Here is a 19048-nt window from a genome sequence, read left to right as displayed (position 1 = left end):
TCGTTACTTTGCTCTTTGACAATGTTATTGTGGGTCCGCTGCCCGAAGCATGTGTCCGAGAATCGTTGTTTTCAATAACATTGCCAAAAATAGTTTATAATTTTAATTCTGCTGGTAATATATGATAAATTGAAATTTAATAAGTGTTTTCAGACATTGTGAAATGTGATAAATTTGATATATGAATCAAAAGTCAGGTAGGTTCCTAAAATTATGTCTCATCTTGACGTGACTACTGCCTGGCCGATTAATCGGCCTCCGGTGTCTGGGGACTCATAACGTTATGGCCGATTATTCGGCCTGCGGTGTTGAATGGGTTAAGCTGGGCTCCAGCTACGATGTGTATCTGCATAAAATATGCATGGATAATTCAGATATATGCATAAAAAGTCAAAGGAATGAGTGAAAGATACGCATAACATTCTCTGAATACAAGTCAGATTTTGTCTACATGTGTGAACCAAACCTGTCAAAATATGAGTCCTACACATCCGATCCAAAGATCTCAAATAGTGACGGTTGTCTGTATTGAAGCAAACTTTCAAGATTGTTCAGAACACGATTTGTTTAAAAGCTAGTCCTTAAACAGTGTTACTATCACGATCCGGTCCTTATCAGTAATACAGCTTTAGGCTACTGTAGATTACGTGATGCCAGCATAGGGTATCTTCCCATAAGACAGACCTCCCATAAGACAGACCTCCCAAAAGACAGACCGCTTAAAGGTCACATGCAACGTAAAACACAACTTTGCAGATTCTGATACCTTTTCGGTATGGACTTACCGAAACGAATCATCAAAAATGCAAATTCAACTTATAAAGTTGAAAAATAACACGATGAAAAACAACCGCGCGAAATCTGAGTTCAAACGATTCACTAATTTTCTCCCAGCGCTTGGGGGGAAAAGTGGTTTCAACAGCTGGGCTGCGCTGCGCTCATAGCACATGCGCAGTGAAATAGGTTCGCGCAGCTTGGAAGCGGATTGTCCGGTGAATACTTTGGTGTGAGCTATTTTTCTAATGTTTTGTTGATATTTCACAGGCGCGAGCTTTTTTATGTTATGACAGTAGATTACCGATTTAACGGTTTATATAATTTCATTTGTCTATTTCACCACACTTTCTTCTTACCGAGTCACTTTCTCAGTTCAATACTTAAAAGCAATGTCATTATTTAGCGTTGACACAATTTCTAACTGTGATATAGATATGTCGTTGTCACAGACAAAACTCAATGTCTGTTTTATTGACACCTATGTGTCAGCCTGCCTGTCTGCTAATGACAATATTCAATACACAACTTCGATCACTGACCACATGCCATTTGAACTTAACACCTATCAGGCTATGAACCATAAACAAAACGCATTGATTTATGGCCCGAGTTCGGTCTCTGTCACATTATGTAATTACACAGACAGGCAGGTGTGATACTTGTACACATGACATATTATGATGCCTGTTGATTGCAACATGTTATACACAAATATGAGCATGTATTTACAAAATCCAACATCTCTATATATACACACACAGTGAGCCACGAGGGCATCTGCAAATGAACCAGCCGTTACACTTGAGTGCACACCCACCCGCTCTGACTGGGTTCGGTATCCCGGCTGCTTCGTTTCTTGGGAAGTAAACCCAAGTACACAATATTGCACTTTTGATTTGCGATTGTACGCTTATAATTTTGTTTATATGTTTTTTCATAATCAGCAATGTATATTATATGTCATGAATAAGTGATAATTGTGTTTTAATTATGTTTGATTTTTTGGCTGCATGTGACCTTTAAAACAACACATTTTATGGTTGGTTGCATATGGCTTAATTAAGCTCTACCCTTGATAATAATGGTATGTGCCTAGATAAACAAGACAACATAAGGTATTAACTATAGTTTCAGCAATTCATGTAATGAATTATGATTTTTAAATTAAGACATATTGATTCAACATATATGCACATCAACATATATTCGCCAGATCACATTTACTTGTTAATATTATCAAAAACAATAATTTATATACATTTACCTATCAAACATATGAGTCCAAGCACCATACTATTTTATTATGTTTGTCAGTGCACAGATAACACTTATTAGAAAGTCACTTGAACATGTTCATTTTCTCCTTTCACCTTGTCCTTGGCATACAGGTAGCCATCTAAGCTGAACAAGTGATGGATTGCAAAAATCTTTGAATATGTTTGACCAGTATTGTAAAGAATGGAAACATAATGTGAATTTAGATGTCAGTGATGAACTTCACTTTTTATTATACTGTCCAGCACTAAATGCCCTCAGAAATCAATTTCTTCCCCAATATTTCTGTAAACATCATACTATTGAAAAATTTGATTATTCACCACTTAACTCTAAAGTTTCGAAATTTATCAAAACTGGACTTTGTTCAATGTTGTAATATGTATCAATATGTTGTGTGTTCTCTGTGTCACTATATGATATTTTTTAGAATAAAATTTCGTTTCTGTTCTGTTCAGTAAAAGTATTAGTAATATGCTACTTTACTCTGTAGTGACTCTGGGTCAGCTCATTAATTAAATAGGGGTGGACAGCATGGCTCAGCTAATTAGTGTACTCATTGAGTCTTATGGGTGGTCTGTCTTTTGGGAGCAAACCCAGCATAGAAAAACAGTTAAGGTGCAATAGCTCAACGTGCACTGTCATTTATTTCCTGTCATCTGCAGTAAGAATGGCTAACCAAAAGAAATTTGTCAAGTTTTTTTAAAGGAAAATTGTTTCAATTAGCAAGGAAAAGTTAGTGTCTAATATTATCAATGATTTATGACAATGCAGCTATAATCTGTACTAACAGAATGGGATTAGTACTGAAAAAACGGTTTTCGAAAGTCAAATTCATTCTGTGCGGTGTATTCCAATACTGCCTACAGTTCCAAACTGCCTACAGGTTAAAACAACATGATACGGTCCAGTGATCAGGAAGTGAATACACCGATCTGACCTTTTCTACCCCTGCTAAAATGAACTTGACTAGTTAGCTGGTTAATTCTATGGTGTCTTCCCACTCTGCCTACAGAAGTTTAAAAAAATGACAAGGTGTTGGTTGGTAGGATATCTTTATTCATTCTGAAAATTCTCAAGACTTTACATGGAGACATGGATTTATCATGAAAAACTGATAGGTTTTACAGTCTTTCAGTGGTTTTACAGTCTTTACACACACAACTGACAATCACTTTGCAAACTTGATGAGATGTCCAGCAGCATCATCAAGGTACTGAAGAGGCGTTTTTCTGCCGCTCCTTCAGTCTCAGAAGTTTCGCATCGAGCTGAGCACGTTTAGCTTTGTCTACGGGCCAATCCGCAGGCCAATATTTCCATACTGCGTCCAGATCCGTACCGGAAAACGTACCTCATAGTCCACCCATGTACTCGTGACGTAGTCGTTGAGTTCCTGCATTCAGAATGTACACACTTCCAATGTGTTGTGGTCTGTTGTCTGACGTTGAGGCGATATCGGTACCCAGCAAAGAAAACTTGCTGTCCTCCTGTTTGAGAAGTGATGAATTGAACGGATTGAACATCTGCCATTGTGTGATGGATACAGTTGGTTCCCCTTCTAATTTATTGGGAGTTTAATTAACTGATTAATTGTTCTTCTCAACAATTTAGTCCTTACCATGTTTTTCGACATACTAGTAATCTGACAAAGACAGACAAAGCCTGTAACAACATAGTTAAACAAGCCTACACAACTTGATCAAATAGGATTAAGTTAATCCTGCTTTGGAGGTTACAATATAAGCATGCTAACTGCTTCCCAAAACAAAATAAAACAATATCATTGTACTTGTCTTGTAGTCTTTATTGGATGAGAAGACTCAAAACATACCATACACAGAAGTAGATGCACAGATATATACTAATATAATCCCCCTAATTATCCCTTACTCCAAACTAAGCACCCTTCTTCATTGATACTCGGGCTGTTCCTTTATTCTACAGGGCAAAAAATCTTTTCCCACGCTGCCTACAATGTTTTTGTTGGCAGTTTGGAACTGTAGGCAGTATGGGACTTAACCTTCTGTGCAGCCTTGGAGGAAGGCTATTTCACCACATTCAACTGAACATGCTGAAGGATTCCAATGTAGTTTTTGGCTGAACATTAAAAGTATATAGCTGTCAAAACTATTATCCCCCAAAACAAGGAGAGCTCATTAAAAATAATAATAATTTAATTCATTTCAATCATTCAAATAAAGTTCCTTTTTGAAGTTCACATGATACACAGCTTTTACACTGGACGAGAGGCTGGTCACATGACCAAGAAACTGTCACTCATAATCATATGAACAGCATACTTTGACATTCACACATTATCTGTGAGACTGTATCATGTGTATTCTTGCAATGATGTAAACACTGACAGACACATTAATAAGATAACTCCTTGGAATTCAAAAGCATTGTTTCAGATGATTGAAACCCCATAATCTCAAACTAAACATTTCAGCATAAATTGCGATAAGACAGAGTTTGACTGCACGTTCGAACAAGAACATCTTCTCTTCGACTGATCAAAGTGACCAAAACAAAGAAACGCATATCCAAACTATGACTTCATCAGTGTTTTAACTGACAAATAATACCATCACTAGACATGTTAGATGAAAAAAGTTTCCTTCAAACTGCCTCAGTAAGCCAGTCACAGTGGCAGCGTGTCATAATATATCAAATGCAGGACGTAATAATGGCAGACTCCTGATCCCAACATTGGACACCGATTGATCTGTTCAATTGTATTGGGCTGTCCATGAGTCAGCTTAAACATGTTAAAGGGAAACAAAACTCCCAAGTTTTTAACCACTTGGCTACTTCTTCACGGAACCAGAATTGGCTTATTATGGACTATAATTCTGACTGGTTTGACTTGTGTTCTGTGCTTTTCTCGCTTCACTGCATGAAGCAACACATATCAGAGGATGGAAGTATGAGAAGCTGTATATCATAACAATGGCTACATAATGAAGAGATAAAGCCAAACTCAGAAAGTTCAAGCTTACAGTAATGATATACTGAAAGGCAAAAGAAACGTAATATTGGAAATGACATTTAAGTATCAATGGAGCATTTGAACCTTTTTTTTAAAATATACACCGGAAGTCAAGTTTGAGGAAAACATGAATCGTGGTTGTATAGCCTGTTTTGCCCAAAAAAGTATTGTTTGAGATTGAGGTTAGAAATGTTTTTGTTTGTGGAAAGCAGAACTACAGATAACTTTTTGGGTCATTGAGTTATGTACTCACTTGTGCTCATCTCAATTGCGTATCCTAATTTTCCTTTGAGTAACCAAATAAACTGTACCCACCTCACTCAAACTCATTTGGGTATTTTGTCATTTTCCATTAATTGTAAAAATATAATGACGTTTAAATGTTATTTACATTGGATCTGTAATTTGCGGAACTATACTAAAGGCTGCAAGTTTCCTAGTTCACGTGTTGACAGTGATAAATCTACAAATTCAACTGCCTGAGTCCCGGGACTCACTGAGCTGAATAACTATGAGTCCCTCAGAACTTTTATGAGTCCCTAACAAAACTTAACGCCACCAATATTATTCAAACTGGTTTATTGTTACTATAGGTTGCACAGGTGAGTCTGACCGGTCTGGGATATTTCACAGAACAGAGCTGGTAGTACCTAAATCGTAACAAATGGAGACTCTTCCATTTTAACTTGTAGTTCATACCCTATCACATCAAACACAGATGTTAACAGATCACTGGCAGTGGTTGGAGAATCATAGTTGATTTTACCTTCCTTGAGAATTTCAGTGTCTTCGTTTTCAAATTCATATAAAAAGTCAACAAAACATTTAAACTTTGTCAGTGGGATGTTTTCACAAGCTAACCAATGAACAGATTTCATCAAGGCGACAGCTGCTTTGTCTTGTTTTTCATACATACGTGCAGTTGCAACCTGGAAATCATCACAAAGTTTTGGAGCCTGAACGGACAGTTTATTATCATTATGATGAGATGTCTGGTCAAAGTTATATTTTAAAACTTTCTGCATTTAGCATCTTGTGTCATACCATTTTCAGTACATAGTTATTAAATAGTACAAAATATTAAATCACCTTCCCTGTCATAAGTCAGCCATAACCGATGAGTATCAGGCCAACCTGACTGAAATGTCCTAACTTTGTGTTTTCTGACAGTATCTATCTGGGCGGCATGTTGACTGCTATATTATAAAAATAACAGCAGGGCTCTAGACCTTTGACAATCAAATGTTTTCTTTACTAGAAAAATAAAAAGTTACTAGCCAGACCAATGTAACTTCACTGTAATATTTTGTGCATAAAGTTCTACAATTCCAACCAAAGTTTTGTTTTATTTCTTCACTCTGTTCAGTGATTCAAAAACAAATTACATCAAAAGAAATATGCCAACTGGAAGCCACTTTAACAAGTATGAACACAAATAGTAACTGTCTTACTTTAACTATTAACATTAAACAAATTATATCATAAATGTCATCATAATTATAAATGAAATGATTCATTTATATGATTACTTTCCCAGGACTTGAGATGCAGAACCTTAACAGAATGACATTCTGTCTCAGCAGAAATTTAACCTGTCAAATGTCACTTTCACTTTCAAATTACATGCAGATAGATTTAACAGTTGTTAAGCTACTGACTAAAGCTTCCTGCTTTTCTCTAACTGGTACTGAGTGCTCATATTTCGTCTTCACACTGTTGATTCAGAGTCACAATGTTCATTGACCAATCAGTTTGTCTTGAAAAACCTCATTTGCATATCGCTTACCTCCCTTAGCCTGTTTGTGTCTATTTATAGAGTGTAAAAACTAGGTTAGTAGTTCTGCACATGCTCGAGCAATGAATCTTGGGATCTCATTTGCATACCGCTTACCTCCCTTGGTGTGACCTAGATGTCTATTTTTGGAAACGCGGAAATGAACTTAATATCATGACGAATGATAGCTGCGATCGTTTTACAAATAATGTGTACTTATTAGCTCATGTCAATTATTTGAGAATGGAAGTTAATCTACGGAGATTTAGCCATGTATACTTTGATATTGCCTCTCCACAAACATAAACATTAGTGTTTCATCAAAAGCTTGCGTCCAAGAGGACGCACATGTAAAATAAATATGAGTCCTGTCAGAATTTGTTGCGTCAGAGCCGCGGGACGCGGGGGTAGATTTATACCTGGTTGAAATAGAACCTCTCAATGTACCTCAGTTATCTTATCTATGCACCGGTACGCAAACAAAGATTTAACATTTTTGTGTGTACACATGTAAGATCAAATATATTGAGTATTTACAAAAATTCCAGCGTACTTGTACGCAACATAAATGTTTGCGTAATTTACGCAGATACGCAGCTTATCTGTACCTCTTGGAAAGGGACGAGTTGGCACAAACACAACATTGAAATCAAGATGCACATGCATCATGCATGCATTCAGGCATAAATTGCCAGCTTGAATGACAATCGTTCACTTGTTTTCTGAACACAGCAGCTATAGCTAGGTTAACGAGAGATCAACAACAAGCCATTGGATGTCTAGATGCTGGTCAATGTGCTCGAGTCATTGCTAATGACTTCAACTGTAGCGTACGAATGATAGAACGTCTTACTCTTAGACAGCGATACAACGTCACCAACAGCACTGATGCCATAGGTCTTTGTAACAATATAATATTTCAAGGTATATAAAGCTATGTTTCACATAGGTGTCATGCCTCATTGTTCTGCAGACGGCACATCTGACAACTTAACATGTAAGTACTTGACATCCACGGCTATAAAAAAATATCCAGTTAGGTACAATTACACTCTCCTTGTGCTGACACATGCATATGTAGAGTTGGGAATCAGAAACCAAATCCACTATCGACTATCGTGATGAACGATTATCGATTATAATCGAAATATATCCATATAATGTAATCACCAATTTTATGGGTTTTTACCCAGGTTTATTCAAATTAATGTTTTTTATAACTAATACTGTCATGCAATGATATGCATGCATGCAAGAAAGACACTGGAATTGTAATTTAACAACAAAAGTGGTTAAAATTTTACTATGCGCACAGCACCCGATCGCGGAACAACCTGCACCCGGAGCGGGAATGAGGTGCTGAACAACCTGGATCGGAGAACCGTATCGTCGCCAAGAAAACCGCTATCAAAATCAGCGGAATGAGGTGCTGAGCATCGACGACAGCTGTGTGTTTTACTGTTACGCAGACCTCTGGAGAACCGAGAACTAATGCGATGACATGGCATATCAAGGAATTAGTCTATGAATCGAATCTAATTCCCGTGGTTGGATACCACCAGCTCGGGCAATATAACGGCAGGAGAAAAGCCTCGCTGAGGCATACGCATACCGCTGACTTCAAGCTGCTCGAGGGGCACATGTCGCTTTACCAGGCAGCTGGGCTTACATCGGCTGGAATACTTAACTCACGCTCAACCACTCACGGTAAAGTAATCTACACGCCAGACGGCACCGGAGCCAGCTATGTCGTCGACAACATCTCGCTGGAGTTCGACATGGTCACATGCACGGAACTGGCACGGCAGATTTGCCGAAATTGGTTGGGTGGGTAGATGTAGACAAAATCGACCATTTTGCCGGCTTCTACTAGTGGGTGAAAGCACAGCAAGTAGAGTTCGAGAAACTGTTTGGGGATCTGGTAGCGCTCATAGAAGGTGTGCCCCGATTGCTCCAGGATTTGTTTCTCTCGGTCGGAAAGCAACATGGGGCGACACTTCTGCAGCAGGGCCTCGAAGTCTTCAGCCATGCCGGGAGTTGTCGTCTGGGGCTCGGGGTCTATACCATCTCGGATTCGCGTGTATCGGGCTTGCGATATGTGGTACTTCCTCTTCGCTTCCCGAAGGGACAAATGACCCGATCGGATCTCGGTATAGGCTTCACGCGAGAGCTTGGTTCCTGGCATGTTTCTATATCCATGCACCCACATAGCTCTAATCGGGAGAGCACTGCATTGGGAGCAGCCAAAAAGTGGTCTTGTCGAAGGGTTTGGGGCAAACACTCATTTTTACTAGGCTTGTAGCAGAATTAGCCTGTATGGAAGCTTCTGAGCAAGGTGTACCTATACGTCTTTTTCTTATCATTCTATATACTACTCCGTGGGGTATAAAGTCTGCTACTAGTGCTAGCTTTTAAGCAAAATTCAAGCAAAAAAACCCCAATGTTCAAAGTTCTCTTCGTGTGCAACTTGACTTTCATCTCGATGTTTCTCGTGCATCGGATTTGATTTTATTAGACTTAAACATCGCTTGTTACATTATAAGATGGAGTGCGACGAACTTCTCAAACAAATGTTGGATGACGACGATAATAATAATAAAAACGACAAGCGAGAGAGACTGGTGGCGCTCGCAGTCGGCGGCAAAGCCAAACAATACTTGGGTGGGGGCGACCACACTCCCGATAAGATTCACAACAACAACAACAGCAGACGACGACGATGGAACAACAAGAAGTGATTGACACCATAACCAGAAATAAGGATCCCCCAAAAGTAGCCGCCGGCCGCAAAGGCCGGTTAGCTAAAAAGAAGAAAAAACCTATTACGCCATAACGACGGCAGCATGCATCACCACCTTCATCACCGTATTGCTGTACAAATTCAAACAACCACCACCACCACCAGCGGTACCTGCACCTCAATAAGAAGTAAACCCTCACATCATGTTATAAAAAATGTCGACAACCGATGGATAAATGTTCGTCAACGACGCGTATCACGCCCTCGTGGTCAGCCTACAGGCCATAGGATACGCTCTATTGAGTAAAATGATCACCAAACAACCGGCACCCAAGCTCAATTTCAACCTGCAAGACATGGGCATGCTCGTGTTCGACTTGGGACTGGCAACGGCCACCAAATACATGCTCGTCAAGCAAGGCATCATTCCGGAAAACATTGAAATAATATTGTAAATAACATTAAAAAAAAAAAAAAAGATGGCCACGATCACGATGATGGTCGGCGGGGCATTAGTCAACGCCCTCGCATTTTCTGGCAGCAATTACCTTTTTTCAAAATTACGAACGTCCAACAGCCAAAATCGAAAGCGGAACGTAAACGTCACGATATAGCCGTGGAGAAATTGCAGGCCGCGCAAGCCGAGTACACAAAAAAACGAGTGCAGAGAATCGATTACATCAACACCCAACTCGCACACGAAAACCATGCAGTCAAAACGTTCGAGAATGTCAACAACGCCATGCAAGAATATTACCGGCAAACGACTCAAACCTCTCGGCAGCGAACCCACCCTCTCACAGTTTTACGCTCCTTCCCCGGAACAGAAAGATCGGGACCTTCTTCGTGGCGCTGGGTCTAGCTGCGACCGTGTTGATCACCAAACAATTAGACTAAAAATATATTTAAGTGTATATATACATAAAGATGGGAAGGCGTGCACCTTTTTAACTGCAAGTACGTGCTGCTCGAAAAAAACGAGACCTGCGGCAAGAAATGCACCACCGAAAATATTGCGGCATGCACATGATGTCCATCTGAAAAGGTTTCGTCCATTACATGTGTGAAGTGTGCGGCAAAGGCGTGAAATGCCATTATCGCCGTTGCAAAGCCCACGGAGCGGATGTGGTACGAGGCCATCTCATCTACTTGATGAAAAGAGACTATCTCAACGAACGCAACCGACTGCTGAGAATAAAAATTTAACAGCGAGACATACCTGGCACACCAAACAAACTACTAGAGATTTTGACTCGCAGACGAAAATCCTATTAGAGATTTGACTTGACATGTGAAAAACCCTATTAGAGATTTGACTTCGCATCTGGACATAGCAACAATGCCAACTGTTCGAGAACTGAAAAGGATTGCCAAAGAACGTGGAGTGATCGGTTACTTGAGGAAACCTCTGCTGTTGAAATTGCTCGGAATCGTCGAACGACAACAACCCACGATGAAACAACTCAAGCTCCGAGCAACGTGGGCTCAGAGGTTATTCGCGCGTGAGGAAAGCCGAGCTCCTCGAACTGCTGGAGGAACACAAACCCGTCGAACTACGGTTCGCAGAGGACAAAGCACACCGTAGGAAAGTATCTGAGAGGCTGGAGGATGGACGTCGACAAAAACATGGACGTCGTCGACATCAAACCACCGGTCGCCGACAAAGTCGACGAGGAAAATATCGATGGAAAAACAGCAGACGGACGGCACCACCGAGCACGTCCACAAGCAAGAAGTCGCAACTCAGCGTGAGTCCGTCGACGTGTCCGTCAACACCTCGTTGCAAAAAATACGAGAATCCCTGGAACGATGTGCCCACATGGGTTAGGGCTGGGTCGTGAACACGATCGACACGGTCTAATTACACGAATCGCCTAACAGCTATCCCCTAGAACGATTGACGGTGAACCCGGACTGGATGTCCGACTATCAACGAAAATTGCTGGGGAGACAAGCCGACGGTCAACGTCGAAAAACTCATACTGAACTTGATGAACAAGACAAAATACATCGTTCACTATCGCAACCTGCAGCTGTACTTGTCGCTGGGAATGAAACTCATGAAAATACACAGGGCTCTCCAGTTCGATCAAAGTCCATGGATGGAACCTTACATTCGGTTGAACCTGAATCTGCGAAAACAAGCCACGGCGACTGTACCTGTACAAGCTCATGTACAACTCAGTGTTCGGCAAGACGATGGAGAATTTGAGAAAAGGCTTTACATGAAATTAGTCAGATCCAGCGAGGAAGAAAAACTCAGGAAACTGATCGCCAGCCCGGCGTTCAACCGAAGCAAAATATTCGACGACTTGGCAGCGCTACACATGAACAAAAGTCACATCAAATTCAACTGGCCCATTTACGCTTACGCATCCTAGACTTATCCAAACACTTGATGTACGACTTCTACTACAACGAGCTGAAAAAGCAGTACGGCGACAGATGCGAAGTGCTGTACACGGACATGGATTCCCTGCTGATGGAAATTCACACCGAGGACATGAAGAACCACACGCACCTGTACGACACTAGCGACTACCCTAAAGATCACCCTATGCACAGCCAAGTCAACAACAAAATGCTCGGCAAGATGAAGGACAAATGCGTGGGCATGCCAATCGCCGAGTACGTCGGCTTGAGACCCAAGATGTATTCCATCAAGAAAGCCGACGATGAGTCAGAAAGGCGTGAAAAAACACATCAAGCACGCCAGATTCAAGGAAGCCCAGTTCAAGAATAAAACGTTCAAACACCAAATGAACATGCCGAGAAGCGACGGACACAGGATATACGGACTGAGAATCAACAAGATGTCGCCGTCTCCCATGGACACAAAACGATGGATCGCCATTGCTGGAGTCACCACTTACGCGTACGGACACACACATGTATCGAATAATTGAACGCATCACGCACACATACGTACATACATCATGGAGAAAATTTATTACAGCCCACGCGGGTACTGAAAAGGCGCAGACGCCATCCCAAAACTCGCCAAAGCAGCTCGAGTCTCGGAAGAGAAAGCCTGGCTAAAAAAACAAGCCATCTGACAAGTCTACCTGCCGACGCCTCGGTACATCCCGAGAAGAAAATTCGACATTTCGACGATGAATCGCATTCACCAAGCCGACCTCCAGTTTCTCCCTCCCGACAGGGTGAGGCGCAAAACCTACAAGTACGCCCTGACCGTCGTCGACGTCGCTACAAGGAAGCCGAACCGTTGATGACCAAAGATTCAAACGAAGTCGCCAAAGCCTTAGAACGCATCTACAAACGCAGTCCCTTGACCTGGCCTGCAGTATTGCAAGACGATCCCGGACGGAAGTTCATGGGAGCCGTGTCGCAGCTGCTGGCCAAGCACAACGTCCAAGTGAGACGAAGTATAGCTGGAGATCACCGCAGCCAAGCCATAGTCGAGAGATTCAATCGCACCTTAGCCGAACGCCTGTTCTCACACCAATACTCGCAGCATTTAATGGATCCCGGAAACAGAAACACGGAATGGGTTGTACGCTTGCCACGAGTGGTGGATGCCATCAACAACGAAGTCACCAGACTCGTGAGCAAGAGACCAGTCGAAGCCACAAAAATGAAATCTGTCGAATCGTCACCAGCGGCACGTCGCGATAAAACAGAGAAAACATTACCGGTCCGTGTCAGCGTTAGGTACTTATACCAGCCGGGCGAATAAGAGGGAGACTGTAGAAAACGCGCCACCGATCCGATATGGTCCATGAAAACTTACAACATTGACCTGGTCGACATCAAAGACGGCGAACCGAACTTGTACTACTTGAAGTTCATTCTCTGAGAGCATTCGTCAGAGAGGAGTTGATGATCGTACCTCACGACAGTCCCTTACACATCGCCCACTGTGTGATGATAGTTCTCATCACCAGCCAGCCGTATATGATTAGCCGAGCACACACACACACACTTAAAAGTCAATATTTCAGAAACTATTGCACCGATTTTACTATATTTTGCATACAACTCAGTAGTAGTATACACAATAGCAGATCTGTGATAGGGATTTACCAAAGGGTTAATTTTTTAAATTAAGCCTTTGGTAAGGACCTGTCACAGAACCGCTATTGTGTACAGTGAAGCCCCTTTAGTCCGGACCCCGATAATCCGGATGTCCCGCCTCCCGGACGATTTTAGCTTGTTACCAATCTATGCCTATTTAATTTGCCTCGATAATCCGGAAATTCGGTTTCTGGAACCGGACGGTAAGTACCTGTAACCAATCAGTAAAACAAACAGTAAATTGCTTCACAGTTCGGATGCTGTAAGTCGTGTTCACGAACCATAACAACACACACACACCCACCCCACCCCACCGGCGATGTTTACTTAACTGGCCATAAACAATAAAAACTCGGTGTCATGGAGTTGACAAGATGAACTCCTGTTAACTTTTGAGAAATGTCTATTGAGGGTTGCTGTTTTAATTAGACATTAAAAGCTCCCGACTGAAGATGCTGTACATTTACACTTTGATTGACACCACAATACAAAGGCGTGGATGAAAAGTGAGCTGTTTTGTGATTGGTTAATGTACTTTGACAGACAGATGCGGTCATGTGGACTTAAAAGTGATTTTGCTTCTCGACAACGCTGCAAGTCACAAGTGTGCTTCGCTAAATTTGCGAAATGTTACCAAATACCACGTCTCATATTCAACCGATGGATGCAGGAATAATTCGGACATTCAAGGCATACTACAATAGATCGCTTGTTAGACATTACCTCACCTGTGCTGAGGAAGGACGTGATCAGACACGTCAGATCAACATGCGGATGTCACTCGGTAAAATTATTGATGTGCTGAATTCAATGAGGAAGGTTAAACGAACACAAACAACAATGAAAGACTTTTTGCTATGACTATAGATTATTGTTGTGCTTGCTAATCATTGTTTTATAAACTTTAAATTAAATGCTTATTTGTTTTATCCAGATTCGTGTCGTTTTTGTAATAGTAAGGGAAGCAACTCTTGCTTGAACTTGGGTCATGATTCAGTAGTCCGGACGAATTTGCTGAGAAACGCAACCGTCCGGATTAACAAGGCTTCACTGTATACTACTGGATGTCCTTTTTCTGTGTGTTCCTTGCATTTATGCATACATTTATGCATCATGTATAACGTTGTGTTTGATGGATTGGGTCAATTCCAATATGAAAGATGCATTTTTATCAGCTGCATGTTTTGTTTATGTCCAAGTGTTTTCTTTTGAAGGTTCTTTTGAGATAACATTTTAAATGAAATATGGCAAGTTTCAGTATTTCTTTTGCAGTCTCTTTTGAAGAAAAAACATTATAAGTGAATAATTGGTGAATACTTAGTAGCTGAAAAGGACTCATAAGAGGTGAGGTGAAATTGGGTTTTACATCGCGTTTGAGAATATTTCGCTCTTATGACGATGTGCATGTGTGTGTATGTGCGGCTGTTTGTACTAGCCCAGACTTAAGCTGGTTTTATAGTGCTAGCCCACCGAGATACCATGCCGCAGTGAAGCATGAATACCCCACTCAGATACATTATACTGACTCCGAGCCGACTAGTCCTTGTTGTACCCATTAATGCCGAGCGCCAGGCAGGGACCAACAAGTACCATATTTTAATGTCTTTTGGTATGACGCAGTCGGGGATCGAACCCGCGACCTTCTGCTCCCTGGGCGGACGCTCTAACCTCTACACCACGGAGGCGGTCGGACTCATAAGAAAATGGTGAGTGGAGGACAGGATTTTTGTAATATTGTTTTGATGTGAGATTAAAGCTTTGCCAAGTTTGGTGATAGATAACCAGCTGAGCTGGCAATATTCATTTCAAAGTGGAAGAAAAATGAAAGAAAGAGACAACATACAATAAACATTAGAAATAGATTAGTGGATGTATTCATGGTGCTTCACTTCACATATTTATCTTTTATCAAACTTTTCTAATTTGAAATACATTTGCCTAATAATAATTGGATATGTATATATATACATCATTAACCAATATTTGAGTCTCCCCAATCTTATTTGTGTTACGTACCATGTATTTGTTTACCAGTTGGGAGTCCCTACAAATTTTTTCATGGCTACAAGTTCTTGCTGTTACAAGATCACCTGTAACCTGTCAGCTTAATGTGGGAGGAAAGCCCAGTTATGTGATGCCTGTATTCAATTAGATAACACATATACAGTATGTAATGAAATACAGGTATGCCGGCTTAATAAGACCAGGTTGTAACGGGTATTTGTTATTATTGATACACATACTTCTACATAAACATGACAAGCATACTGGGTAGCCATATATTGTGGCTATTTGTATTTCACAGTTCTGATAAATTAATCATGCAGGGCTCGATTTAAGAGATTTTAACCTACTTGCACCAGGTGCAACCTAAGATAAAAAACTAGTTGCACCAGTCAAATTCCAGTTGCAATGTTTGTATTGCAATATGTAATATCAGAAATGTGCTATTGCATTATTTAGATGTTTTATTCAGAAGTTTACCCACTCAAAAATTGACTTGCGCCTGGTGCAAGTTAGACTAATAACTAGGTTGCACTTTGTAATATTGGCTTGCACCAGTGCAAGTAACAAAGCACTAAATCGAGCCCTGTCATGTCAGTAATAAATTAAAAGGGGAAACAATACCTTATCAAAACGACGTAAAACGGATCATTCGGGAGTAAAATGCAAGTAACAAAAAGAAATGACAGTTGTTATGATAAACAATCAAGACAACATTGAATAATCAAATGTACTATGTAGGCAAGTCTACCAAGCAACCCGTCTCAAGAGAGATCATTGCAGAAGCACTCTGCGTGGTTTCGTGATGTAACTGAGTAAGCTCCATAGGGCCCCACAGTGGGCCTTCCTGACAACAGAATATCCTACATGGCACCAGGCAATGCAGTTAAAAAATTCAAACATCTTACCGATCCGTTCAATTGTGAATCCTGCTGGAGCCTTCAACAACCTTCTTCCCCACGCAGTACGCAGATTTTCGAGATGTATTTCATTCCCTATTACGAGTATTGTGGACGGCTCCACGAAACCTTTATAACCCAAATTCCTTATACTTTCAACCAGAGCGGGGTTCCAGTAACAAGTCTTGTTCCGAAGTTTGAAATCCTCCAGGAGTTCCTTCCCATTGTGAACAACACTGACCGTTGATTCAAGTGTAGCAGAATTTTCATCTCCATACTTTTCTTTTTCTGCCAGCACGATAGCAAGACACTTCGACGTCACGGTTAGATGTTTGGATACCCTTTTCTCGCCCCGAACGTGACGGGAAGACATGATTTTAAATTGTGCGATTTAGTAAAACTTTCATGTTTTAAATAATCATACTTCCACCTCTTCACCTGTCGCTTGGATTTACAGATCGTGTCTCGCGCTTGTCTGCGCCGCCTTGTGGTGGGTTTACTCCTCTAAAGGGAGGTAACTTCACAACTTGCACAACAGCAGGTGCTCAGTCCGCTTCTCCGAGAAATATCTTTAATATTGCCACATTGGTCAATAATGTCTAGAAATCTGCGAGCAGAAACAAATTTCGTTGACATTTCAGATTTAACCATTCAAAGAACACATATTACATACACAGATATATACACACACGCGCGCGTCCAACAAAAGTACTAGAATCTGCACTTTACTAAGAAAGTGTAATCACAAATATAACATATGTTATAATTATATTTGTAGGCAATAAACAATCCGTGTACCTAAATCGTAGAAAGTCAGAATTTTGCACATAACAGAAATAGAGCAGAGTAATTTCGAAAATGTCTGCCAGGCATATCTTCGAGAAGTGTCGTTCGTGCTCAAATGCCCATAAATGTATTACGCCAGATATCTGTTGCGCTAAACCCGCGTTCACTTGACCCTTGACTCCATGACTATCGCCCTCCGGCATTGACCTCTGCGTTGCCAGCCTAGATAATATCGATTTTTATATCACAGACTATTGAACTGTGTTGATATGGTATTACCTGACTCTCTGCTTGGTAGAATAAAGTAATAAGTATGAAGTAACATTTATTGCCGCTCAGCCCCAAAACTCGTTCAGGAGCTTTATACCATTCATAGTTCATGGAGTCGGGCATACCTAGATGAATTACACATTGAGTAATATTTTCAGCTTGAATGTGATGGAAATAGTTCACTAACACTGTTACTTGAAGTCTTCAAAATCTTTAAAATTATTCCCAAACAACATGCATTGTCTTCGATATTTTTTGGTCCCTCAAAGAAGAGTTGGGTGTGTGTAGCTATCTGAAAGCGATAAATTACAAAACGCTCGTTTGCGTTCGTGTATATTACATGCGCGTGAATTCGGTCCATACGCACAAATATATTATGCGACGTTAAACATTAACTCACTACTCTGACGTCATATCGTACTACATCTCTCGGCTACTTGCTTTCAAGCCATAAGCATACACAAGAATGCATGGGCAGTGCTTAAAAGCCTGTCAACGGACTTGATATTCTTCCATATTGTTCAAGGTGATAGTCGCGCATGATTCAGTTTAGTGTGTCCTGAGGTTCATGAAGGAGGTCAAAGTAGCGTTAAAACCATTTCACTCACTCACCCACAATCAGTTCTTTCAAGATAAATACTGTCCAACTATTTAAGAATCAGCATCATGGCTCCTATGTGAACACAATCCTGCACTAAATCACATTGTCTGTCATATTAACATGATTTGTGTATGAATGTCCTTTGTGAGAAGAACTCAGAAATACAATGTGGACAAACCCAACTCAAGCTCAAACGGAGTTACTTCTGCCGACGCATTGTTTAATTAAACGTTTTAAATCAAATTCTAATTATTTTTGAAAATCAAGCATGTGGAAGTATTCAAGTATTCTTTGCACTTCGGGCCCTGTTAAATTGCCAGTCCAGTCTAGTTTTTGGGTATAGCATTTCTAATCTAAGATATCTTAAACTGAAAATCAAACATTATTATGATAAAATGTGAGTTACATGCACCTTTACTTTACAGCAACCTGCATATTACACTGCTGGTGTAGTGACGTCAACGTGTAGTCATATACCCATAGTTTAACATAGTAAACTTTCAATGAACAGTTAAATATGCCTTCAAGTATTGACATTGTCATCTCTTGTGACATGAGCATTTGGTTGTTAGAGTAAAATGAATAATAGTTTACGTGGCGTGTTTGTGAGTTTGGGGGAATCTCTTCAACCTATATAACTAATAGACAAAAAAGAACGATGGTTATGATTTGATCAAAACGTATCCCCGCTGTGTGGGCATTTTGGGGTTTCTGCTGCATGGATACGATGGCTGAGATTGATGCAATTTATGTGTTTTATAGTTTGATATTTAATTATTTAATTGAGCTATACTATTAAAAATGCACATTAGATTTATTTAAGGCGTGAACGAAACCCCATTTGATCACCGCATACAGTTTTTGTATTGGATGTAAACAGTGGAGGAAGATACAT

The 19048-nt window shown here is 40.6% G+C and overlaps 1 protein-coding gene across 2 annotated transcripts in view; it reads right to left on the bottom strand.

The window, feature by feature from the left end:
• LOC124259517 overlaps nt 1-16967 on the bottom strand; it is a 121123-nt gene extending 104156 nt beyond the window's left edge. For both annotated transcript variants that reach the window (XM_046693649.1, XM_046693650.1), the window contains exon 1: nt 16506-16967. In XM_046693649.1, coding sequence (XP_046549605.1) covers nt 16506-16869 — 364 coding nt within the window. In that variant the 5' untranslated portion in view covers nt 16870-16967. The remainder of the gene's footprint in view (nt 1-16505) is intronic.
• Nucleotides 16968-19048: the final 2081 nt, after the last annotated feature.

This window comes from Haliotis rubra, unplaced genomic scaffold (genome assembly GCF_003918875.1).
Source record: "Haliotis rubra isolate DU_JTF1 unplaced genomic scaffold, ASM391887v1 Scf726, whole genome shotgun sequence".
NCBI classification, from domain to species: domain Eukaryota; kingdom Metazoa; phylum Mollusca; class Gastropoda; order Lepetellida; family Haliotidae; genus Haliotis; species Haliotis rubra.
Note: the sequence above shows the minus strand (reverse complement) of the source record. Positions and strands in the feature narration are given on the sequence as shown.